Genomic DNA, 27,558 nt, shown 5'->3' on the forward strand with positions numbered 1-27,558 from the left:
GGATGAAGCGCGATCGCTGGTATTTGCGTTTGCCGAATTCTTGGCTCCGTTCAAATACCCTTCCTCGTGTGCGCAAACAAAAGAAACCACGCCACAATCGCACGTATACTCTTGTCAAAGTGTCTGCCCTCAGCCACTGACAATGACGGCGACAAGACCCTTGATCGGAATAAAACGTGTCGCTCTTTCCACTTTGTCTAGATAAAAGGGGAGCCGAGAGTTCTGCAAACGCCAAATTCCACCGACCATATACTTCCCAAAGCGACGTATCTTCGGCTGTCAAATTTCTGTACAAATCTTGTGAAAAACCAAGTGACTCTGATTGGAATTGTGTGCTATGGCAACAGGATTCCAAATCCATGCAGGAAAATGCTAACTTTCCTTGACTAATTCGCGAGTTCAATTAACAAAGTTAGCTTAGTTAACGCATGACACCAAATCAAACAACCTCATTCTGAGGCAAAAGTCTGTATGAATGTATTTCAAGTGCTGTTTTTGTTTTTATTTTTTGGATCGGCGCAACCGAAAAACCGAACGGTTAAATGCGGTTAATTCCCGGTGTTGTGTAATAACCACCATAGACCAATAGTGGCGGGCTACGAATTTTGAGTTCACGCAAACATTATAGACCCAACATTAGAAAAGTTTCGCTCTCTCTGTACATAACTCCTTTAATGAGTTTAAAAAAAAAAAAGAAGAAACGGCCAAAGCCACAACCTGGGTCCAGTATAGGCCTGGTGTTAACCCGACCCACACCGACCAATGCCAAGTTCGCGTTTGGTCTACGAACTAAACCTGACTAGCATGTACTTGCCTGATCAAAACCTGGGTGTTCCGGAATCCGGGACTATCCGGTTTTCTTCGGGTAGGATAAAGGCAGATCCAGCCCGGAACCAACTGGAAGAGACCTGAACGACCCCGGATTCCTCTTGATCCGGCCTGATTAAAACCAGATCCGGGCTGATCAAGTTTGATCCGGAATTTTCGTACGAGCACGATCACACGCCACCGGTCAGAACACGATTGAACCTCGCGGACGCTGGACGTTGTACCACGGTGACCGTTACGTATGTGCACTTTGAACTAAACTCAGTAACATAGCAAATAACTAATTCCATTGTAGCACTTGCATCAACGCCAAAATGGTTAGGTGATTTTATACAGTCACCACAGTTTCGCACTACCTCCGCGCCCTCAAGAGTTGAATGCTCGCATTTCGCTCTCGGGTGGATGGGTGTGGGATCAAGAGGTTTTAGTCACGGACGGTGCTCGCAAGGACGACGCATGGATCGTCTCATCCGGGTGTGGGCATTGAGATCAATCGGTGAACGATAAGTGTTTGCTGGGATACTACCATACTAGAGCATTATCGAAAAGATTGCCGGCGCCAAAAACAGTGAGCGTGAACAGCCCAACACCAATGTCATTAGCGCCTGTGTGGCCCTCGGCTGGTCGCTGTGTAGGGTTAAGTTAACGTAGAACACGGGCTGTTGTTAACGCGGAGGGAGCCGCATCAATGCTGGCAGAGCTGCTAATAACGCACTTTAGGACACGGAACTTCACATAGCCTCCGGGTAGGCACCAAGATGTCCTGGCTGATTACAGTTTGTATGAATTTGTACGTTCGTGTAACATGCATGTGCCGAACTTTGTAATGACTCATTACAAATTTAACTACAATTTACGTGCACTATTTCGCAGCTCTTGCGGTTAACTAGGTACAGGTACGCTGTACCAACCCATCGCCATCAAAATCAGACTTTATTAAGCGTGCCCCTCAGGAGCGTGAGCACGAGATTAGCGGTTGCTAAGTGTTTTTCTCCTACCAGCCTGCTCGCATATGCCGTAGATGTCTTTAAATTTCCAGCCATATCATGAATACAGATCCTTGGTGCAGCTGATGGTAATTGCAGTTCGCTAAGGATCGTGAAGGACGTACGTGTAACTTGTGAGTATTAGGATGTCGTTTAGCGGTGTCGAGGGAAGTCATTTCTTCGACGGATCTATTTGAAATATTGGCAGCTAGTCAATTTTGCAGTCCCCAAGTAATAGCGCTTTACTGAGTGGGGATATAGTTGGGATTATGTTTCCGAAATTCGTCCATCGGGTTACACCTTTATTGTATGGGTGTAGTTCCGCTCACGGGCTTACGGGCTAATGCGCGGGAGTGGAAGAAGACCATATACCGAATCGAGAAATATAAAAATAGTACATAACTTTTTTATATGCATTTAAAAACACACATCGGCTGTACTTCTACGGCAGGAAGAACATATCCTGGCTAAACCTACCGGATTTGGGGGGTGTCATCCTGTGAAAGTCACAGAAGAGTTCAATCATATCATATACATTAGGTTAGCACCTCAGTGGTTTATAGTCCAGGCCATGTACGCACAGATTGGGTGTCCGCCCCCTGCCCGGATCACGCTCTAGGCGGTGCTGACCTCAGATTCTGCTGCCCTGCCTACTGTCAAAAATTGCGATTAGGTTAGCACCTCAGTGAGTTATAGTCCAGGCCATGTACGCACAGATAGGGGGTGTCCGCCTCCTCCCCGGGTCACGTTCTAGGCGGTGGTGACCTCAGATTCTGCCGCCCTGCCTACTGTCAAAAATTGCGAATCATCTTGAAGAAACTCGCGGCAAAATTTGTATAAGTTTCACATGGCATTCCGCGTCCATTCTTGTTTCATCCGTTATTCTCTGTTCTTTCTGTTAAAATCATTTGTTCTTTTCTGTTTATTTCTCCTTGGTGAAGAAGGTCATAAGCCCGTCTACGAAACTAGAACCAATTTTATCCTCGGAATTGGACTCGTACGTCTTCAAGGCCTTAGGTAGCGCTTTCGCCACTAAGCATTAAATTATCGTCTTCATTATAAAAATTAAAACGATATCTAGATGTGGTGTATCGCGCATTCGAAAGACCGATGATGATATATTGCTGTAGCCCTGCATTATCATTTGCCAGTCTTGCACCCCCAGCATAAATGTGATACATGCTTCAGATCATGTAAGTCTCGACTATGAAGAGAAAATTGCACCAACGGATGGTGGTGTTCATGGAGCTGCTTGCCGTAGTCAGCCATGCTCAGGCAGGCAATGTCACGACTGTCACGTGGGGGAGCGTGCGTCCTATATATACTCACAGGGAACTGTGCTGACAATTGACTTAAAGCATCTCAACTCAGGGAAAACACCCAGAGAGCACAGCCGGCGCCCGGATTTGAACCGGGGCCACCTCCAGTCCTCGGCCTAGAGTACCATCATCGTAACCACTAGGCCACGGGAGCTGATGAATCATCGTGACATATCATGATCTGCAGGACATAGGCTTTTAGCATTAAGTATCAATAAGGCCAGTAGGAAACGTCGTTGTGTCATTGGGGAACCGAAGACGTGGGGTCTCCGAATTAGAGCCTTTTTCGAAAGGGTCAAACAACCTACTCAGAAAATAGTTCACCTCGAGGAGTGTGTGATGAACCGAGTCTCGCGTACAAAAAGGCCAAGCGGTAGCACCTCGCCAAAAGGAAAGAGGTGCCTGAGGAGAATAGGACTGCATCCCGCGAGGGTATTTGCAAACATGTGCAGCGTGACGAGATGTCATTTGGAGCGATTAGGATCGGAGTCACTATAGAGGGACAAGGTGAAGGAGCTGGAGAAACACGCCACTCCGGTTCCTAATGCTGTTCAAAAGGGTCATGTCATATACTTTGGTATGGTGTCATCCCCCCCCCCCCCACCCGAAATGAAAATCCAGGGAACATTCCTGTTATGTGCTGTTTATCCATGGAAGTTTTCCATGGGAGCGAGAACGCAAGGTAGGATAAGCCGAACTAGCTGTTGTAATACGTTATTTAGTTTCAGCACAGGATGACAGGTGAACACTTAAACGAAGTGGAGCGGACGTGTAGTGGAGAGAAGTGGTGCACATTACTTCACAGTATATTTTCCAGATATGCTTGTTCTCCTCCATGGCACCAACTTTGACACGCAGCACCTTGAAGGTAATATCTTCTGGTACTAACATTGTGGCGCAGTGATTGCTCGTACACTGCAGCTTGTCAGTAAACGCACTAACACGATAAGGTAATAACAATGCTTGCTTTAGCGTCAGACATCTGAACGGTGAGCTGTATTAGATGTTACGTCACCACGTCTGGTAAGTGCCTAGTCTCTATACAGCATTCCGGGGTAAGTAATCGGACAGCGCTTTGCTATTCTTCCAGGACAGTTTTAGTTTTAGTTTTATTCCACGCTCTACTGCTTTACTTGTTTTTGTTTTGTTTTTTTCTTTCTTTTTTTCAGTCATGCTGTGCTCTTGCTTCTGCTTCAAAGTCACTTCTGTACAAAATTTTCCTAATAAACGATTCTAAACAAACGTCTCTGACGTAGTTATCCTATCACATTACATCACCAATACTTTCACTCGTGGAAACCATTGCGCGATAGTTTTTAGTGCTAAACATCATTGTCAGAGCCTCTGACTCCAATTTTCTGTGTGCGTAATGCTGTGTTGGGCCGCATACCCACATGCGGGCAATGTCTGCGGTATAACGCGAACCCGGCGCGGTAAATCCTTGCCGCGAGCATTTATATGTCAAAGGGTCCAACGTGGTGGAGGGTCCAACGAGCTGGAGGATCCACCGCTGCATCCTTCCGCTCGTTGTATAGTTTGACACGTTGGATCTTCCAGCACGTTTGGACCCTCCTGCTCGTTGTATACTCCAACACGATGGATCTTTCAGTACGTCCGGATCCTTTAGCTCTTTGGAAACTTCTTCACGCGTTCCCCTATACTTTGCGGGAAAGATTAATACCGCAATCGCCCCCGGCGATGAGACTCCCCGCCCATTAGCCTGAAATAAAGTTGTTTTTGTTAATACCGCAATAAACAGATGGCCGAAAAACATTGCGCAGGTGCGGTTAGGGACTATACTATGCATCGGTTGTATGCACATCACCGCGAACGGAAAGCGCGGATACGCACGGAGCCGTAAATCAAAATGAACGGTAGCATTCGTGTGTGTTATTCATACCTGGCTAAATGTAATTAATTTACAAGGAATGTAATTGAGGAATGCCATTGCACGGCCATTACTGCCAGCAAGCCTCATGAGGCTTTGAGGCTCTTTTTCTCACTTTACTTCTATGGAGTTCTCCGTCAGCAGTTAGTCAGAGCTGGGGTAGCAATACTTCCAGCGAGTTTCCTCGTGGGTCAGTGAAATGACGATTCGATGATACCGCGCTCCGCTTAGAACCGTGGCCCGCCGTCATACTGACTTTGATATCTTGCCGGACGTTGGTGTCACAATCTGAAAAGCGGACGTCAACGGCCGACAACGCTTCGTCGTATGCCTGACGGGGCCGCTTTCGCTTTCCGTCCGAACTTCGTACGGATACCTGTTGCCCAGAACTTGAGAAGCTGTAGCATCCTCTTGTGGTGTGCAGCTGTGCGGTGTCCTCGGATTGTCAGGGTCCGTAACCAACACAGGTGGGCAACCGGGCGTCGCTCTCCTTCCTTTCTGGCAGATTTGCTGGCCTTGTAGTATGCTATGCACCGATAGTAGCTGATTGAAGGGTCTCTCGGATGCTTCGATTTGAACGAAAACTCCAGTACAGAATTCGTCCACCTCCTCCATTGGTACTGAATGATGTCGTGGGTCCTATTATGGGAGGGCTAATACGTCGGGGCACTCCAGTTGGAATTCATACAGAAACGGTACATGCGCACAAGCCGACCACCACAACCAAACTAAGCAGAAGGGCAATGGTCGTAAGTTGTTTAGCCGATGAATCGTCTTCAAACAATGAAGTCGACGCGTGTGACCTGCGTAGGTGGCATGTCAGACATTCGGGAGGAAATATTCCAAAGGGCAGAGGGGCCGACATTGTGAAGAACTATTGAACTCCAAAAGGTATAGGCTCTCGCATGGCCTGGCACTAACGATGTCTATCTCATGAGGGACGAAACCTCTAAGTAAATTTTGTTACGTTGTGTCGGAGCTCTCAACTTTACCATTTATTATTGTTGATCTCTATCATTGGTTCCTTCGTCTCGCATTGTATCCTTCCTCCCGTTGGATCCTTGTTCCCGTTGGATCTTCCGTCTCTGCTTGGACCCAAGTTCAGGTTAGATACTTGTTCACGGCGTCACGTGACCCGATTGGATCCTCCTTCTCGTTGGACCCTTACGCTCGTTGGACCCTCGAGCCACAAGCAGCCGCGAGCTAGAGTAGAAGGTCGAGTATCGCCTCTGGCGATAGAACTCCCCACTCATCATCATTTATATAAAGTTGTTGTTATTGTCTTGCCGCGGGGTGGGAAAAAGCCTCTATTCGTTGATAGCGCATCGCATTTTTAGCGGCATGCTACACATTTTCGACCAATCGGACGCGGTCCAGCGGAGACGGCATGAATGCACCCGGCATGCTGAAGGCGATTCCGCACGTCCCATCTCTGCCGCATGTGGGTACGGGCCCTTACGAGACGTTCGCAGGGAGATAGGACAGAAATATCAAATCACACGAACTCCTAAACAATGCCCGCTTGTCGGGATTTAATTACTTAACTACTGAAAACGTTCGTTTTGAGAGTAATGCACAGGCAAAAAGTATCCGCAACATTAACAAGGGTTCAAGCTTGTTTAAGTATTGACCGTCATTTCCGATGTCAATATCTCAGATTACCTAATTCTCGTCGAGTAAATATTACGTGCGCTCCTTTGCAAGGGAGTGTGTTACTCACAGCACAAGGTGCCAGAGGTTCTACGCGATTACCGCATCTGTTGCCATGCAATGGTGTATAATCTATCTGTCTTCTCAGATACAGGCTACAGGGGCACAAGTAAAAAGTTAACGACTCTGAGTTCCACGATGCTATCAGCCATCACCGGAGTAAACCCGCATACAGCCATTACGGAGAAGACAATCAGTGTGCCCTACAGAACGATACGCCCACGTCGTAAGTCACCAAACGAATATGTACTACTTATTATATTTCCTGGTTTCAACAATATTTTGATACTACGTAAATACAGACAGTTAACAGTCTATACCAGAGCAGTAAAGTAATAGCTCATTAATTCCTTATCGAGTAATACACTACTGTAGCTGTAATGCAAATACACTTTCCTGTATCCTTTACTGAAGGCAGAGTTACCTTCTGCGTGGTTTAACAATTCTGTTGTAAATTATTGTGGTATCGCCTCTTTCCAAAGGCTGAGGCTTTTCTGCTGGGATCAGGTTTTTCATTTTTCTTAGAGCTGCACCTGTTTCAGTATTCATTTAAAACATGGCCTACTCAACAAGGTTAACAACAAAGTTCATTTCACTGTAACTGTTCAATTCCACACTGGTCAACCTCAACCAATTTCACTGTTAGAAAATGTTCTACCTTTCTGGGTATAAATGGCTTGTCCCAGGGCGCATACCTTTTGAGATATAAACACTATACCTCGTTCGAGGTATAGTAACTTTACACCTCCCTGCAGCTATATGATTTGCACATCAGAGTATAACATATATCCTCACTTTGAGGTATATTTTTAAACCCGGGGTGTAATCTTTGCAAACGGGAATGCTCGATTTGTTTCAGCGCAATATGAGAGTGGCACTTTCCTAATCCAGCTCGAAAGAAAATCGGAAGAAAAGAATATTTAATAGTGAGCGACACGTGCCTTAATAACATCAACTACCGCGATAAGGAAAATAAGGAAGAAAATACCTGGACACGCACGCACATAAACGTGCCCACAAACTCATATTCACAAACAGCAGGTGTAAAACGGAAATGAGAGCTCGTGCAGATTACGCAAAAAGCAGCGTTGGTGGAGAACAGATACTCGTATAATTGATCCTGGCTTCGCAAAATATGGTACCGCCTTCGTCCGGGGAGCAACTCTATGAGTGAGGACACGTAAATTTGGTCATTTTAGGAACAAATAGCACGCTGCTATAACTCGCTTCCTATCAAATAAGATACAACTGTATTACTGACTGTGTTTCTTAAATAAGTTACTGCATAACTGAGATCATCACAAATTAATCAGATCATTAATCAGATCATCAATTACAGATTATCACACCACAGGTTCAAAGCTACAGCTATACAAAATGTAGAAGGTATAAACGTAAGACAGAAGTGCCGTATTATACCCTCAACTGGAAGGTATTATTATAGCGGTATAGCGGCGATTTGTACCTTTGACATTGTTTAAAAGGAGTATAGATGTTGGTGATGAGGGATAAATATGGTAGTTTAGCCCTGGTTTACACCTTCGTTATATCTCTGCCATACCTTTTCTTAGAAGAGTGCATGTAGTCTTTTTAACATATTAGTTCGTAAGTTTGTTTTAATATGTGGTATTCATGGCACCAATTTAGTAATGAGTATAATGTCTGGTGCTAGATGCCTGCTCATATAAAATCTGCGTTAGACGAGCATAATTGGGGAAGCTCGAGCTTGGGCACTTAAGGGGACAACACTACACCAACAAGAGGTATTGGTGTTGTCTCGTCCTTTTAGGTGCCCAAGCTCAGGCTTCCCCAATCATGATCACCGGCTTGCCTCCATCCACGCTATTTTAGCGTTAGATGTGCTATCTTCATTCTGTTCCGACTTTCCATTTTCTGTATGAGCTACGTTGTTCACTTAAATGCTCAGATCAGTTTTTTCTTCGCATAAATTATGAACTTCTGGCGTGAACAGCATTACGTTTAAGTATGTCGCGGACCATATCGTAATATCTGTCCAGTTTCTTCGGACACCGCCGGCAGCAACTCAAGGGTATCTCAACTACATTTTTTAGAGTAACTGTAACTGAATTACATTTTGGTTTCAGTTTCCTGTGCCATTTCCTCTTCCGAGAGACTTGAATCGATACTACTTACAACAACAAAATTAGAGATTACGAGACCACACGTAATCCCTCTGAAATGCTGTAGGGGATCTTCAGTAGTCATCACGACTGGAATCGCTGAGGGTTTACACTCCTGCTGAAGGCACAAAAACTGCATTGCTTGACTGCAGTCTTCTCTATGTCAGTGGAGCAGCACATATCGATACAAATTGGGCATGTTACTTCTGCCCACCGTATGTTTACGGCTATACACTCTTAGCCCGGTTACTTCTAGTAAAGGTAAAAAAAAAATGCAATATTGTTACCTGTACACTAGATGGGTACAGCGTTACCTCTGCCGAGGTTACCTCTCTAAAAGTTACCAGATGCATCGTGTATTTAGAAGTAACACCGTTCCCGGGGCTCCTGGGCTGCACCCGCCCGTTCCTCGCGTCCGTGCATGCAAATGCAGCAAACACGACACGGGTGACATACCAAAATACAATGACCATGGGCTTTCCTGGGCACGTATTTTATTGTGAATATCAGGAAAACACAACCGAGCAGTGGCAACGTAAGATAACGAAGATATCGTTTCTCAATGTGGTGGCATATGTGAGACTATGTTAATTAACACAGCTCCAAAGGGGCTTTGATGTGTTCGCAGAATCGCGTGAAATATTGTGTTGTAAAATTGCAGGGGCGGCATGCATGCATACGGACCTTGTCCTCATTCTTGCTTGTTGCTGTGGGGACGGTGCCGCTTTCCCACCATAAATATCTAAAATGGAATGGGCACTCCTTATTTATTATTCTCACGTTGTTTGGGTGCATCATTAATAGGAAAAGCAGACCTTAATTACACTTGTGCAAGCACGAGTACTGAATGCAAAAAATGTAGATACCTGATATGTTGGAAGACTCGGTGTTCGGTATCGTAGCGTCGTTTGCCGAAAACGGGGAATTTTCCTATTCACGAGCTTCCATATTTGTACATGTAGCGGCAGTGATGAAAGCAGCCACAGTATGGAGTTCACATTGAACATCCTCAAGGCAAGGTGTAATGCAGCATAATAGTGAGGCCAGCGATACATGCATATAAAAAGAAGAGAGTACTGAAATGTTAACTTCCAACAAACACAGATGGCAAAATATTTTGTGGAAGGCAGGTCGTTATGTAAGAAAATAAATACCATGGAAAACGTTACAGCTATGTCCTGTTTCCTCCTGTGGCTGGAAGTTCACGTCCTGAATATGTTCTTCACTACCTGAAGCAAATCAGTCGACATTAGTTTGCAGGCCATTGACATATTAATTACCACCAGCCCACCCGCTCCTCCACTGCCTGACTCATCGGGATGGCGATTTAGGTTGCCTGGTAGATAAATTCATCTGAATGTAATTCAGTAGCAGATGTGATCGATTTCTTATTTTTTAACAGTTTACTGACTAGTCGGTGTTATTGATTGATTGATTGTCTTGACTTTCTTCTTTGGTATAATTCGCGAGATGCTATCTGGTGGTGAGTTGTACTAGCAAACCACTGATAACAACCAATTAAGGCATCAATGTGGGCAACCATTCCGGTCAATTAACCACATAGACCAATCACAGTGGCTCAAGTCATACCGTGCAATCAGTCGACCCATTCACCACGAAGTCAGTGAAATTTACGAAGGCAATCAGACAGAAAATGACTGAGTCAATTCATCAACCAGCCAGTAAGACGACGAAATAACCTGTCATTGACAACAGAACCCTGAACAAGTCAAAAGCAAGCCGTATCAAGAAGTAAAGAAAATAGTAATCGCCCACACACACACACACACCTGGGCATCAAGAAACGCAATCATAAAATTACTGTAGTGGTCAATCAGTTGCCTATTCATGAGGAACTACATATCGCGCATTGTTTCATTAGTGAGTCGACTAGGCTTTAGTTCTTTACCAATTAGCCCATACACCAAAATAGATTAAGTCCGTCAGAAAAACACGAAATGAAAAGTATAACCCCACGATAAGAGAACTAAATACTTCTCCGAACAATGTACTACGAAAAATCCAGTTTCTTTTCGTTGTCATTGCTACGACACACAGACTATAGCGCTTATCACTCTTCTTCAACGCTGAATGGAAACAATTTGCTCGTAGTTAAATTTGATTACACAAAACCCAATGTCAAAATGACTATAGGTATCGGCGACACGGAGAGATACGAAGTAAAGTCGATATAGAGAGCAAAGCTGGCAAGAGAAAGCAGAATGCGCTGAGGCCGAGCGTTATCACTGCGACCAACAGCTTACACGTGCGCAGACAGCAAGCACATCATGTATGACTTGCCATAAGACAGGAATCAACAGCGAATCTACTTAGAACGATCCTGATGAAATACGCACTTACCTATTTCACGTATCCTGTTATGTGAAACCGGGCTGTGCGCACAGTATTCATATTTTAGATGACGACTGTCGGACTCCACCATGTATTTCTTGCAGTCCTCGCACTCTTTGCATCTGCCTCTCGGCGCACCCCAGAAGTCCTTGTTTGTAAACGCCATTTGGAAGCAGTTCACAACACATCTACAACCACGAGCGTGATTTAACTTGTCAGCCACAGAGGCGTCACATTTCAAATGATGTAACCGACAAAACACGAGGACGCGATGTAGTGTCCCTTCTCGTGTGATACTGTAAACTGTTGCCAGATGAGCAACCAAAAGCGATCAAAAGCGGCTGTGATTGTTTGCGAACGCATTACGACGTAGAAGTAACGGACTCCCACTACAAGTAACACTTACAAGTAACCAGGAGAAGACAGGGGTTTTCCCCACAGGTTACCTCTACCCCAGCTCTTCGAGACCCAATTTACTTCTAAAATTTTTCCTGTGTTACCTCTTCCTTTGAGCCGATACACGTAACAACGGTCTAAAAGTAACAATAGAAGTAACTCCGGTAAGAGTGTAGTGATAACCCCGTAAACATCGAACGTTCTTCTTGGTGTAGTTCTTTCGTTGAACGTCACTCTCAGCTCGTCACTCTATTAGCTACTCAGGGATTGTGAATTCTTTTCACGCAAGTTAGAGCGCCTAGAGCGTTTTTCTGACCGTCCGTCTCTCCATAACGGCATCACGTAATGTCCATCACATCTCTTGCCCCAGCGTGTGTGATGTCATTGGAGCGGCACCGGCAGAACAGCTGACTCGTTGAGGAAGAAAAAAAAAAAGAGTTGGGTATGCGAAAACAATTCTATTGTTTGAAAATCATGTGACGAGCACGTACGTTGAAATATGAATAGTCGAAAACTGCTATACAGATTAGCCGAAACCCAAATCGCGCGCCTGTGGAGGTGCACTCTTAAAATTAACTTCACCGCATAGCACGCTCCTAGCCAGCCATAATCTCGAATGGCCTCGTTCTTTCCCGTGATTTGTCGAAAATAGGAGGCGTACGCCTTTTTTGTGACACTTATGAAGTTCATAATTGTCACAAAAACGCCGTACGCCTCCCGTTTCCAGCAAATCAGGGCAGATAACGATGTCATTCGAGATGGTGGTTGGCTAGGAGCGTGCTATACGATACAGTTCATTTTACAGCGTGTATGGCCTTCATCGTAGTATAGGCTTATCTGGGCTGCGAAGCACACACTCCAATCACCTCCATTGCTGCAGAGCGCGTGGCCCTCTGACGTGGAGTAAATGGTGTGCTTCCCACGCTCCTGAGACGCGCGGTGTCGGTTTCGACTCATTTGCATAGCAAAATTTAGCGATGGATATTTCAACGTACGTGCTTCCTCCACCAGTGTTATTGAAAATCCGACTGGCTTTCAATGAGGATTGAGCCCCATTCTGCTACACCACTTTTGCCGGAAAGCCGCTAACTATGAAGTTAGTTAATCAATGTCGGTTAAAGGGTCTATACGAAGCGAGCGTGTTCTGAGTGGAGAACGGCTCGCAGGGAGGCCTGCTATCTGAAACATATCATATTTCTGCCTATTAAATTCAACGGGGGTGCATTTCAGGCGTAAAAAAAGACAAAACAAAGAAGAAGAAAAAGCGTCAAACTGTCGCCAGACAGAGACCCTGCAAGCCGTTTGACGTCTCTTTAAGAGACCACGGCACTTTAACCACCACGGCAAAAAAAAAAAAAAGAATGAATAATAAAACCTCTGTATGCAATAAGGGGATAAGTCGAAAAATCTCAAACCGAGAAACGGGCCCTGATCTGATTGTCCGTCCCATTGACATGGATGCGTTTCCCGTTTGTTACGCTCCTGTAGCGGGCCAATAAATTGCAATATCATCCTAAATTTCCTTTGCCAAGTACATACTGGTATGTAGATGTCATTGCAGCCAAAATAGCAAAAACGGGATAAATCGACTTATCCACTTATTGCATACAGAGGTTCAATTGCTTCCACGCCTTCAGTACCAGCACAATGGAGAAGCTCTCTTAGATCCTTTGCTCACTCCAAGGCCGGTTACTTTTAACGTCAGAGATAGCTTCTCCGTCATGCCGGAGCAGTTATTATTATTAAGGCGTGGGAGCAGTTATTATTTTTATTCCTTTATGTTTTTTTTTTTTTTTTTTGCCGTGATTCTTAGTTGATACAACGTTGTCCTACCTAATGTTGAGATCATACTTCACATGGTGAATGGATTAGCGGATAAGAATGCATATACAGGGTGTTTCACGAAAATCGCACGGCTGAATAATTCGTGAACGGTGGCGCCATCGAAGAAATTTCTTTTTGGTAAAGATCCTTGGGACATCGGCCACAAACTGAGTATATAGTGAGCAGCTCATTTGCATATAAATAATTATACTCACTAATTGAACATGGTATCTTTTACATTTTACTTCGCACGCTTACGGAACCTCTGTTTTACGCATTGGGACCTACAGCGGAAAACATTCCAAGGGGGAAAAAAAAAGCGTCGATACTTAGTGATTTTTCCCAGGAATTAGTTGGTTTCGGTTTACATATTTCTTGCGCTGAGCAGAGTACCAATGCACTCTTTGGACCAGCTATCCGGTTGTCAGTTTCGTGTTCATCCACCTGGTTGACACACGGGGGTGACGGAAGATAAGCAACAACTGAAAAAAATGGAAAAACACAGGAAAAACTGGATACGCCGAAGTGAAATGACCACATTGAACTGCTGATTCAAAGTTTCACCAACTTCAAGCTGTGTTTGTGCTGCTCACGTTGGCAATCACTGCAACGTATTAGAGACGGTCTCCTCTTTGTCAACCACGCTCACATAGTTACGGCAGTTAGGGTTAATTTCGAACTCTTCGCGGTAATGATAACGGTGGGGCAGTCGTATTGCGCCAGGCATCACGTGGTTCTCTCTTCTGCACCTGGCGACACAAAAGCGACATTTCTCGCGCAAACGGTTGACGGCGGAGTAAAACAGGTGAGAGGGAGGAGAGAGCCGGTGAACAGGGGGTAAAACGCGCAAACGACACGCCATGACTCCCCATTTTTCTTACGATGTACTTCATTTTAGAGCACACAGTTCTGTCCCTCTGACACCGCAGGGGTGCCCTCCAATGTATTTCTGCATAGAGGAAAGCGTGCTCGGCGAACGCAATGCGCTCTGAAATAGGTCCACACATATGGCCACACATCACAACAAGCGACAATACACACGTGGCCTTAAAGATGACCGTACCTACACTCTAAATCCGGTCCCCCTTATCGTCCCCCTTAACGGCCTGTAACCTGTGTTCCAGGGGTTACATTGGCATTTCCCCCTTAAAACCATGGGTTACTTCGTGTAGAACCCATTCCAAGGGTTACATGAGCCCGCTGTAACGCTTCGGCACCGTGCTACAAGGGTGACAGTGACGTGTCATCGATGTCACCCTTGAAATATCACCCTTACGTAATTCCAGTCACCCATACTCTCAACCGTAACCCTTATTACGAGGACAATAACGAATTTGCTACAAGTTTCGCGTCTTCTGCGCCTGCGCTTAAACATTCAAACTGAACGGACGCGGACGCTCGGAGCTTCGAGTCCAGGCTTGGATCAAGTTGTCTCTGCGACCCGTTGGCTTTGAACTCTTCCGTCTTGTTGTTGTTGCTGTAGTGATGTTCACTTCCGAGGACATTCGCGGCAACTTTTGCGGTCGGTGCAAGCAAAATGAGTGTGATTGTGCTGAGTTTATGAGGAAGATTGAGGATCATGCCGGCGACCGCACTGGGTGTTCTGCGGTCATTCACCTTCAACACAGGGGCGTCTTGAATCAATTGGTGAGTGTCTTCCGCAATTATTAAAGCCATGAATTGTGCTGTCGCAAAACAAACAAGGGGCGGTGCTTTTTGTAGGCGTGCCTCGCGTTGAGGAGATGGTTGTGGCCACCATTCGCGAAGAAACAGTGAGTTCGCAACGGTGTGTATCTCGTCTCTTTTTACATTTGTCCCTGTCTTTCTTTTAATGTGTGACCCGCTTTTGAGAGCGAGTGTAGCTGTCTGACGTAAGCTAAGGCTTGTTCATGCACGTGTCTTTTCAAGATGCAGAAACAGTGATGACCTGGGTACACTGGGATCGAATTTCACGGCGCAGTAAGCCTCTGTGTACAACTGTTGTACTATTCAAGAACGATTGGAGTACAAGCTACGGTACACCACCAGGATAACGCAAGCCGCAGAGTGAAGTCTCATACAATATCTTGCATGTACTTGTCAGCATTTCGTATATGGTTCCCAGGAGCAGATTTGTTGTCAGTAATTCAGATCCGTCATGTTGTCAGTACTCACATCCGCATTAACAGACAGCTGGCTTAACGAAGCAAACTAATGTTTCCCGACTCTGAGTAGTTGTGAAATAATTTTGTAATTTGTCATTTAGCCATAATAAATCGATGTGTTCCATACTCGGATTTCATGTACAAGTGTGCATGCGTTTATTTTATCACATGTCAATTTTATTTTCACGTCTGTACACTGCCACTTCTCTAGAAGTACATGAGCTGGGGCCACATGGCGATGCACTCAGCGAGCGGGCTTCACCACAAGCTACACTGCTGTGAGGGGAAGAGCGCTGCAGAGGACTGGTAACCCATAAAGCGGGGTTCAACGCCTACGGGAAGGGTTACGTTTCGTAACCCATAAGGCTAAAAAACTGTGGCCTTGAGTGTCACCCATATGTGCAGGCCACGCCTACATAACCCGTACAAAAGGGTTAGACCATAACCCCTGATGTAAGGGTTAAAAAATGATCATTTTTTAACCCTTACTATGGGTGACCAGATTTAGAGTGTATGATCGGCGGCGGTCAAACCGTTTGTAAACAGATCGTTTGCTGTTTCTCTCCGCCATTTTGAACGTCTTTCGACCTCGGTAATAATTTTTATCCGATTTGCGCATAAGGCCTCGTACTGTTGACCGCTTCCAAAGGTGTGATTGCGATCCCGCGTTAAGACGCACTCAGACGATGCGATGTATACTTGTATACAAGAGAAATGGGTAACCATATCGCGGAAGAAAGCGCAGTATATAGCTTCGCTGGCAAATTACGTGTACGTTCATCTCTTGTTTTGCGCCGAGGGAAGGAAGTCGGCAGGCGCTAAAACGTCGCATGACCTCAAAATGACGTTGAGTATGACGTGTGGCCACGTCAAGGTGGCATTTTTGCGAAAAGCACCCGCTTGAGGATATTTTGTAACATGACGGGCTTATGTCACCTCTGCCACCTTCTCTCTTCCGGTGCAGCACGGAATATTCTGGTGTGCGTGATCGGAGACCCAAGTCTGCCCACCGACACTGTAGTTCCACCCGCGGGCCTGTGTACCTTCTACTTCTACCGTCCAGTGGAGACGCCTACACCGTTTGCCCAAAGCTCCCTTGGCTGGCAATGGATTCTGAAGCTCGCCAGCGACCACTCTGCTGCCAGCAAGTATGGAGTTGATATCAGTGAAAGGTGGGTGGAGCAGACCCCTGTACGGGCAAAGCGGGCTATTCAGCCGATGTTTGCCATTATCAGTTGCCAAAATGGTAAAACGACAAAGACGATTACAGAACCATACCGCGAATGATCTCGTGTTGTCAATTTTTACGCTGCTCCTCAGATGGTGTTGTGGGGTACAACATCAAAGTGGGTTTGTACAGTTTGTACAAAGAGTTTGTACAAACTATAACAAAAGAGTTTGTACAAACCATAACACAACGGTTTACCCAGAATTTCGTCGCTGGGGGGTTGTCGGGCTCCGCACCGGGTTGTATTTACCTGTTTTTGACAAATTGTTGTGCAATCTCACAAAGTGTTAAGGGCCTCTTCCAGATTTTTTTTTTTTTTTTTGGGTGGTGGTGGTGGTGGTGGTGGTGTTAGGGTGGTAGGGGGTCTGGGTAAATCACTCCCATAATGCCCAAGCTATTCCAAACGATAATGAACAGAGTGCTAAGAGCAACTTTTACTCGAAACCTCTTTACTAATGGTACTCCTAACAGTCTTCAGTTGCATATGAAAAAAGTTCGCTAACTCTGATGCCCCCCACCAATATGATGCATAATTTGTTTCCATTATTGATTAAGATCGTATCACCACTGATTATTGATTGATTTCTGATCTTGGAATGCCGTTACGAGAAACAGCGTGCTAGCCAGTCCATGTGTAGTTTCGTAGGCTTGTCCAAATGGACGCTTTGTTTTTCTTCTTGCCACACTATTCATCCAGTGAACACATAATACCTCTGTCAGACGGGCACACATACAGCCTTTAAGGCAACGGCATAAAGAAAAGGCCGTAGCTGAAATATGGCCTTAAACCCTGGGAGGCTGCCAGACGGTATCCGTCAAGGCGTTTTACCGGTGAGCTCCACATCGATAAACACATCTTCGTAAGTTGAATTAAATGTAGTTAAATCACATTTGTTCTCACTGTGAGCACTCGGAAACAACGTTTGGTTTGCACTTAGCCAATTTGAAAAACAGCAGACGATATTTGTTTTGGAGCAATTTCGATGCTTTGTTGAGCTGGCACAGTTTTGGATGCAGACGAGTGCAGTGGGTTCGAGGGTACCACTACGAACTGAGAGTCTACATAATATGAACTTTACAATACAATCTGTCTGGGAAGTAACGGTCATCCAATTATTTTTAGCTTTCTTTGGAATACGACAGAACAGACGACCAGACTATATCAAAAATCCGCGTTTTCGTGTGCAATTATGAGAAGACGGTTAGGAGAAACTTTTATTAAAAACGTTTTATTTGATAACGTTTATTCAATATTCACTGGGTATCTGTGTTGTCCCGCCTTTCAGTTTTCCTACATCATTATGAAGTAACAGCTTGCCTGCACCCAATCTCTACTCGCATTTCATAGAAATCGCCGGAATTATGTCCCAAATATGCTATGGCTCGTGGCCGCCGCTGCAGGTGCCTAGGGGTGCAGGTGCCCTTTGATTTCTCCTCATGACTTTATTCTATGTTCGATGCTCATGCTCCCGCCCGTGGGCTTCTCGACGACAACTTTGGGTGTGTTAAGCAGGCGCCCCGGAGCTCGAGTGTTTCATACTCCACTCCAAGCACTTGGCGCTCGAAGCGTGACATGGTTTCCGTTGAGCGCGCGATCCACCTGATATATATCTGGGTAGTTTCATTTATAATCGACCAAGGGGCGCCGGTGACAATTGTATTTTCTTCAGCAAAAAAAATAAATCTTAGTCCCAATCCAAAAAGAAGCAAAACAAGCTTGGTCGCATGTCTCTGCGATATTTCGTTCTCGGTCTGCGAGGCTCCAAATAAATGAGCGCAATTTGAGCAGTTCCAGCTTTTCCAAATTCGGCACGCTGGATCCTCCGAACGACTGCTCTCTTCTGAAAACAATCTTTTTCACTGGCAGAATGGGTGGTTAAGATTTGCTTAAGACAATTAAATTCGGTGGCAAAGCCCAAAAACATTGTTTTTTTTAATTCCGAAAACGCCTCCGAGGGCAACTTTGCCAATTTCTTACGGGGTCCCACAATTTCCGAATATGGCGAAACTTATATGAGATGAAAGAGCTTTTTTTTACTCTTTCGGTTAGTTTATAGCGGGTTATCGTACCTTCATGCATCCGAAAATCCTTACCTTCGTACCATTCGTCCATTACCGCATTCGAAAATCGTACCTTCATGCCAGAAAATCGCTGTTTTTAGGGCAGTTTTTCTCAAAAAGGCCATCTTCAATTTTGTTTATATTTTGTAGAGACATATCTTGGACATCGTTCATTGATATTATATAGTAAAATTTCTGTTTATTTTATTTCTTCATGCCGCGCGAATTCTTCTCCCGCGCCCTGGTCGCTTTTAGATCCTACGAGTCGGAGAACCGCGTTTTTTACCCGTTTACCTTCTGCCGAAGGCTACGTCATTAGAGGATGACAAGACCAAGACGTACCTCGACAGTTATGACTAACTTAAACAAAAATGTACACTGCAGCCAACCCACCTCTCCCCATAGGGTTAATCATTTGAGGGTTGAGCAGTGAAGCTGTACGTGAGAACAGGAAGTCTCGCATGGAAGTCTCTTCACATGCGCTTTGCGGTGTCCATATGTGTCCGAGGTCAGCGCTTTATGTAAGCATGTAATTTTTTATTTATGTAATTCCGTTTGGTCCTCACGGGTTGGGGGTGCACGGGAGATTCTTTATTTCTCAAATATCCATTTCATCAAGTGGGCGGTGGGGTGGTCATAGTCGGCGGTGGGGTGGTCAAGTCCAGCAATACGGACAATACGGACAACACATGTAAACATTCTTATGAGGAGTACATAACCTGATTAGAACACAACTATTGTAGACAATCACAACAGAATCTGGTGAGGGCGGGTTCAACATTACGCGCACTTTTTGTGTCTATGGGAAGGGCGTTCCATATTTTAACACCTTGAAATGCCACAGATCTACGGCCATAAACATTATTGACCTTCCGAAGGTTAAAGTTCCCTAAATCTCTCTCTCTGGTACGCCTCAATTTGGATTGTAACAAATGAACAGAAAACGGAAAATTACGAGTAATAATACTGTGCATAAGTAAAGTTGTAGGCTGTTTCACAACATAATCAACAGGAAGAACTTTTAAATTTCGGAATAAGGTCAAGGAGGGGCCGCGACGGTTTGTAAAAGTCATGATACGCAAACATCTTTTCTGCAGCCTAAGAATAGGTTCAACATAGGACTGAGAGCTATGGCCCCATGATTCTGTACAGTAAACCAAATGTGAATTACCAAGTATGAAATAAATACAGCGTAGTACACTAAAAGGAAACGGTTCTCTTGCAAGTAAGAGGAGCGAACAACGCTTGTAAAGTTTTTGACAGACATGTTAAATGTGAGGCCTCCACTGGAGATGCTCGTCGGTATTTAAGGGGGAATCACTTCTTCGCAAGACAATAGAAAAAGTTTGTTCGCACAGTGCTCAGAAACGGTGTAAAATACCCTCAAAACAGAAGTACTGGCGTGTTCTCCTTGTATTGCCGTTGTCAATGACACATCTTGTAGAATTCGAGCACTATCCGTTGATTTGTATTCAGCCCGAATTCGCAAATATTTTAGTGTACGACACTCTATCGACATGGCAGCATATGTTCGAGGCGCACCAAACTTTAGTTCATTAAAAATCAACGGCTCAACCTTGCCCTCTAAAAAAATAAGTCCTTGACTAGAGATAAGCTAAAAGAACACGCAGTACCAATGTTATGGTGATCGTTTAGAGCGTTCACATGTCTTGTGCGAACGAAAATCGCCCACAGATTTCTGAAGTGAGTCCGCCTTAACTTCATTAACTTGCTGTACAAGTTGCACGTGAATGGTAAGGTTGAGTGTGAAGGACTGTAATTTAGACCAAGTGCTATGAAAGACAATCGCACAAGTTTTATCTATATTTAAGGTGAGTTTGTTATATCTAAACCATTCATTAATATATTGTAAATTACCGTCAGCACACGAATCGACATCAAACACACACGATCGAATTTGTGCAACACTTGTGCCAGGTATAAAGAAACTCGTATCATCAGCATACATTACACATGTGGAATTTTTAAGGCCGCTCGGAAGATCGTTAATATATAAAGAAAATAATATTGGCCTCAGAACGGAGTCCTGTGGTACTCCTATTTATATACATCGAGGCTGGGATATAGCATTGTTGAGTACGACTACCTGTGTACGTGAAGACAGGTAACTGGTAAAAAACTAAGGCTTGACCACGGAAGCCATACCGCTCCATTTTTGTCAGCAGGATATCGTGGTCCACCCTATCGAAGGCGTTTTTTTTTTTCAGGTCCATAAAGATTCCAGCAACCAAAGGGTTGTCGTGTAACGTGTTGTTAATAAATTCAGGGGCAGTTACCACAGCTGAAGAAGTGGATCGCATAGCCCGAAAGCTATGTTGCGCGATAGAAAGAATATAAAACTTTTCTAAAAGGGTATTCATCCTCGCACTAATAAGTTTTTCGAAGATTGTGTTGATTACAGAAAACACAGAGATAGGTCGGTAATTACGATAGTCATTACGATCACCGCTCTTGTAAATGGGAACAACCTTGGCCCTTTTTAATATATCGGGATATTGGCCTACCTCAATAGAATGGTTGTACAGACGGTTAATGTGCCACCGAGAACGTCAAAGTTCTTACTTATGACAGTAACGGGAATATGCCATCAATCCCAGAGGAGACAGAAGATTTCAGGTTTTTTACAACACTTCATCGTAAAAGTGTTACTTATTTTGCCAATTCTAGTAAAGGAGAGCGGGAGTACACTCTGCGTTAAGTTTCGCGCGAGGTCATGACCAACATTTGTAAAATAGTGATTAAACTTGTCAACTAGGCCTACATGATCGTCAGGGACTATACATTGCACATTACGTTTTAAAACTGAATTAATTACGGACCAAGTTTCCCTAGCATTACCAGAACTTCTCAAGATAAGGTTTGAGTAATATGGTTTCTTTCGAATTCGGATTTCGGTTGTTGCCAAATTACTATGTTTCCTAAACTGCGAACGGTAGTATATGTTATGTTTGTATTTCTTACACTTTGAGTACCAATAAGATTTCTGCTTTAATGTATCTAAAATCGTTGCTGACATCCAAGGACACATCGGTTGGTCAAAACATCGATACTGAGGAATGTAACTAGAAACATTAATAATTGATCGTAATTTATCAAGAAATAGAGTGAACTCTTCATTTACGTCAACGGCCTTTATTACTGACCAGTTGGCTTGTAGTAAATTATCGCGTAAGAGAGAGAGAGTGAAATTCGAGGACGTTTTAAATTTTGTGCGCTACATACAGGGGAACTTTGTAGCTTGGCAAAGGTGGCACAGTGATCAGTTACCCCGATATCGAGCACACCAGCCTCGATGAGTCTTTGATCCTTTATAAGAATGTGATCAAGTAACGTGGCACATGTGTCACATATTCTGGTAGGCAGTTGAATAATATTACGAAGACCGAATGATTCAATTAGCTGAGTGTAAGGTTGACACGGTTTTAGTAAATCAATGTTAAAGATCCCCGCCACACAAAGAGATAATTTTTCAAGCGTAACAGAGAATAGTATATTCTCAAACTTATCCAAGAAAATGTTTAAAGCACATCTAGGTGAACGCTATACACAACCAAGAAGGATGGACTATCCCACTTGCACAAGCAATACTTCACATACATCGGGAACACGGAACGAAATACCACTTCTACAAAACTAATCATGCTAATAAAAATACACACACCGCCGCCCCTAACGCCATCCTTGCTATATTGTCTACACAATGAGTAGACATTGTATCCTGGCGCACACACTCGTTGTCCAACGACTAAGTTTCCGAAAAACTTAGTACGTCATATATAACATTGAGACTAGACAAAAAAGATAAGGTAAGGTCAAGGTTTCTCTTTGCCCCCCTATAATGTTCAGATGAAAGAGAACCTATATCGCGACTTGTGGTACGCAGGTTATCTCAGCGTTTTCTTTCTTTTCTTTCTTGCATGTATTTTTCACTCAAGTTGCATCAGAGTGCTTTCGGAGTCAATATGGATGGCTTCAGAACCCTGACTTCTTCTGATAAATATTTTGCCATGCGCAACCCACACAAACTTCCACTATAATTCCCTTTTTCGTTGGGTTGTTTTACCTAACAGAACCTTTAGCTCGGGACATAAGTGTTCATTAATAAACACCGGCAACCCCGAGTCGAATCCAAAGTGAGCAGTAGTCAGCCGTTTGTGCTTGGCCATAGCCAGGAATCTATTAAGAGTAAATCGAGAAACAAAGCTGACAACTATGTTAGGAGAGTTAGCGTTCTTAGTCGGTACCCTATGGGCAGGATTGATACTGCTACCCGCCAGCTCTAGACCCAACTTACTTCCCACTTCTATAACTGTGTCTGGGAACGAGGTGGAAGACCACGTATTTCGATATTATTTTTACGAATGTACTGCTTCAGTAAAATTAAATCAGCAGTAAGCCTTGTGGCGAGAAAGAGGAAGTGAGCTGAAGGCTCGCGGCCGAATTAAAATCACGATGTGTTCCGTAGCTGATCTCGTCGCATCTAGACGTCTTTGTTCTGTCCTCCATAGTCGTGACCCGGACGTTCTTCACCATGGACGACAATGCACCAGCCCCTCTTCTGTCGCACTTCGCGATGTTCATCCGCCCTCGGCCTGATCTGTGGTTTAGCCAGGCAGAATGCCAGTTCACATTCGGCCACATCACATCATCAACAACAAAGTTTCATCACGTGATGTCAGTGCTACCCGAGGACGTACTGATTGAGGTCGCAGACATCCTAAGCTCCCCTCCTTCCGACGACCCCTACGAGGCCTTGAAAAACGCCATCATTAGCAGAGCCTCTCCGTCCGACCGGGAATGTCTGCGCGAGCTGACATCGAATGAGCCGATAGCCGCAAACCGTCCCAACTACTCCGCCGACTGCGGTACCTGCTCAGTGGCCCCCCGCCGCTCCTCGACACCAGGATTATTCGGGAAATGTTTCTGTCGAAGCTTCTACCTTCGGTCCAGATGGTCCTCTCCGCCTCGGAAGATACCACTCTTGAGGCGTTGGCGGAGCGTGCAGACAAACTCATGGAGCTAGGCCGAAGCAATGATTTTGCAACTAGTATCTCTGCGCTCCAGTCACCCAGCAACGACCCCGGTGCTCTCTCTCAGGCAGCAGTCTCTGTGAGTGGCCAGGCAGACTTCGCGTCTCTACGTCACCAGGTGCGCCGACTTGCCGACATTATAGAGGACTTTCCTTTCGACAACCTTCCACGCCGCCGCTCCTTCTCTCCTCGCCCTCCGAGCCGCTCCCGCCCGCGCCGCGACAGCAGCCCGAACCGTGCAAATTCCGAGCTTGCCCGATCGCCCCCACCTCGGCACCTCTGCTGGTACCATAGCCGTTTTCGCCATCGCGCAAGGCGCTGTGAGGCACCCTGCGGCTGGCAGGAAAACTTCCGCGGGGATCACTAGCGGCGACGAGCGATTCCCATCATCATCGGCAAGAATGTCGCCTATTCTACGTCAGGAATCGGCTCAGGAGGCAGCAGTTTTTAGTAGATACCGGGGCAAAATACAGAAGCCGACACTGAAGATTTTTCTTTAAGTTTAATTTGTACAATTTGTGTAATTTGTAATTTGATCTACAGGACTTGACTCCCCTCTTCGTATACGCATTAGATACCGGGGCAAAAGTTAGCGTCCTCCCCGCCTCTGTTGCCGACCGCAAGCGGCGCCCAATTATGTACCTTCGGGCAGTAAATGGATCACGTATTCCAGTTTACTACCGGCGCTCCTTGACCCTTGATTTTGGTTTGAGAAGAGTATTTCACTGGGTTTTTCTTGTTGCCGACACAACGCACAGCGTTCTGGGCAGTGACTTCCTGGCGCATCACAACATATTGGTTAACGTCGGCCAGCGAAGGCTTCTTGACGCTCTTACAGGCCTTAGCATCAACGGAGTGACCACAAGCCTTCGTTCAATGGTTTTGGCCACTCTCCTTCCGGGACATGCGGCCTATGCCGCGATCCTGAAGGAATTCCGGTCCCTAACGTCGCAGTGGGACTGGACTCAGCCCGTTAAACACCCCGTAGTCCACCGCATATCCACATCCGGACAGCCAGTTTTCGTTAAGGCCCGACGTCTGAGTCCCGAAACGCTGGCAATTGAACGCCAAGAATTCGATCATATGTTAGCCGTCGGATTCGTTCGCCCATCAGCCAGCACTTGGTCATCGCCACTCCACATGGTTCCTAAGAAAACTGGCGACTGGAGGCCATGTGGAGACTACCGTGCACTTAACTTGGCAACCGTTCCCGACCGCTATCCATTACCCAAGTTATCGGATTTCACAGCGAGTCTATCAGGAGCCCAGATTTTCTCAAAGATTGACCTCACAAAGGCATACTACCAGATACCCATGGCAGAAGAGGACATCTCCCAAACCGCAATCGTGACTCCTTTTGGTCTTTTCGAGTTTCTCCGAATGCCATTTGAACTGCGAAACGCAGCCCAATCGTTCCAACGCTTCATGAATAATATCACGAGGGGCCTCCCTTCGTTTTTGCTTACCCTGACGACCTCCTTGTGGCCGGTACCTCCCGTGAAGAACACATACATCATCTGCGTCTTTGTTCTGTCCTCCATAGTCGTGACCCGGACGTTCTTCACCATGGACGACAATGCACCAGCCCCTCTTCTGTCGCACTTCGCGATCAAGTTACCACAATTCATCCGCCCTCGGCCTCATCTGTGGTTTAGCCAGGCAGAATGCCAGTTCACATTGGGCCACATCACATCATCAACAACAAAGTTTCATCACGTGATGTCAGTGCTACCCGAGGACGTACTGATTGAGGTCCGTGCGTTATTCCACCGCCTTGCCGACCACGGCCTTCTCATCAACGCCGACAAATGCGAATTTGGAGTCCCCGCGCTCGAATTTCTAGGTCATCGGGTCGATGCCAGCGGGATTACGCCACTCGCGAGCAAAGTCACTGAAGTACAGGAGTCCCCCCCCCCCACACACACACATCATGTACGCAACTCCGACGATTTATTGGCATGGTAAACTTCTACAGGCGGTGTTCCCCATTGTGCGACAATCCTCCGTCCACTCGAGGAGCCCCTTAAGAATGCCCGCAGTAAGCCTTCGGGCCTCGTTTGATCACCGGAGCAAACCGACGCGTTTAACCAAGCGAAACGTGCCTTAGCATCAGCAACAACGTTATTCCATCCTGTCTGCGAAGCTCCCGCGTCTGTAATGGTGGACGCCTCCGGACGGGCACTTGGAGCGGTCCTGCAGCAGCACGTCGGTGGCCATTGGCAGCCACTAGCTTTTTTTACCAAGAAACTCTCACCAGCGGAAGAAAAACACAGATTCAGAATGTATTCAGAAAAATACAGATAGCACGTTCGGTCGTGAGCTTCTGGCTGCATTCACCGCAGTGAAAAATTTCCTGTATTTCTTGGAAGACAATTCATCGTTTACACTGATCACAAGCCACTGGTATACGCCTATCAATCCGGCAGTAGCCGCTACTCCCCTCGAGAAATCCGTCAGCTCGCTTTCTTCGCAGAGTTCAACAAGCCATTGTGGCGAGAAAGAGAAAGTGAGCTCAAGGCTCGCGGCCGAATTAAAATCACGATCAGTTCCGTCGCTGATCTCGTCGCATCTAGACGTCTTTGTTCTGTCCTCTATAGCCTTACCAAGCCTTTATGGAGGCGCCAGTTTTATTGCTTTAATTTTTCCTGTTCGGCCTTATGTTCATTCGATGTTTTTGTCAGGTGATTCACAGCCTCATGTAGCCTATCAAATGAGTCACTCACAAAATTCACACACTTCTCGAGCTCCCCCAGTTTAGCACCGAATTTTCGATCCATGTCGCTTATTTTAGTTTGAAATATTCGCTGCGTTTCAGTGAACTGAGCGTCAACCTTAGCCGACATTTCAATGAGTAGTTTGTGTAACTTTTTCATTGTGATTTTGGTAGAGTCACTCATTCCGGCAACAACAAATGAAGTACAGTACAAAAGAACAAATGTCACAGTATGCACGTGCAACAGCAGCAGTCGAATATAGCAGTCACAAAGGTGAAAAATACATTAGATCATACGCTCACCTCTAGCGATAACAATAGTTCTTTAATCTGCCGAAGAAGAAACTCCACTGCTGCTACCGCAAGTGCATCTGACGATGTGCAAAGAGAATCGAGACAAGGAAAACCCCCACCAACACATGCGCCATCAACCGCAGTCTTTCGGTTTGAGCTGACGAAATACACCCACCAGATGTCGTCGACCTATCTGCAGAACGGACACCAAAGTTGAAGACCAAACACGCACTTCACAGATATAATTGCTGCTGAAAGTTGCTGGGACTGTAGCAGCGTCAAGTTTCAGATGAAATACGCCCTGGAGCAGTCTTCCAGCTTACCTGTAACGATAACAATAGTTGTTTAATCTGCCGAAGAAGAAACTTCACTGCTGCTGCCGCAAGTAGATCTGACGATCTGCAGAGAGAACCGGGACAAGGAAAACTCCCACCAACACACGCACAATCAACCGCAGTCTTCCGGTTTGAACTGAAGAAATACACCCACGGGATGTCGTCGACTTATCTGTAACGATAACAGTAGTTGTTTAATCTGCTCAAGAAGAAACTTCACTGCTGCTGCCGCAAGTGCATTCTGAAGTTTCATTTCAAGTGCGTTCAGAGAAGCGAAAAACGAGACAG

General features: G+C 45.4%; 1 protein-coding gene across 3 annotated transcripts in view; it reads left to right on the forward strand.

Moving 5' to 3' along the window:
• The first annotated feature begins 1,783 nt into the window (after window positions 1-1,783).
• LOC135388339 (uncharacterized) overlaps window positions 1,784-27,558 on the forward strand; it is a 65,925-nt gene continuing 40,150 nt past the window's right edge. Inside the window, exons 1-3 of one of the 3 annotated variants that reach the window (XM_064617833.1) lie at window positions 1,784-4,001; window positions 4,106-6,957; window positions 16,553-16,760. In XM_064617833.1, the coding sequence (XP_064473903.1) occupies window positions 6,792-6,957; window positions 16,553-16,760 (374 nt within the window). In that variant the 5' untranslated portion in view covers window positions 1,784-4,001; window positions 4,106-6,791. Of the gene's footprint in view, window positions 6,958-16,552; window positions 16,761-27,558 lie in introns of all 3 variants that reach the window. The other 2 variants (XM_064617832.1, XM_064617834.1) reach the window with 2 other exon arrangements.

This window comes from Ornithodoros turicata, chromosome 3 (genome assembly GCF_037126465.1).
Source record: "Ornithodoros turicata isolate Travis chromosome 3, ASM3712646v1, whole genome shotgun sequence".
In the NCBI taxonomy this organism is placed as follows: Eukaryota; Metazoa; Arthropoda; class Arachnida; order Ixodida; family Argasidae; genus Ornithodoros; species Ornithodoros turicata.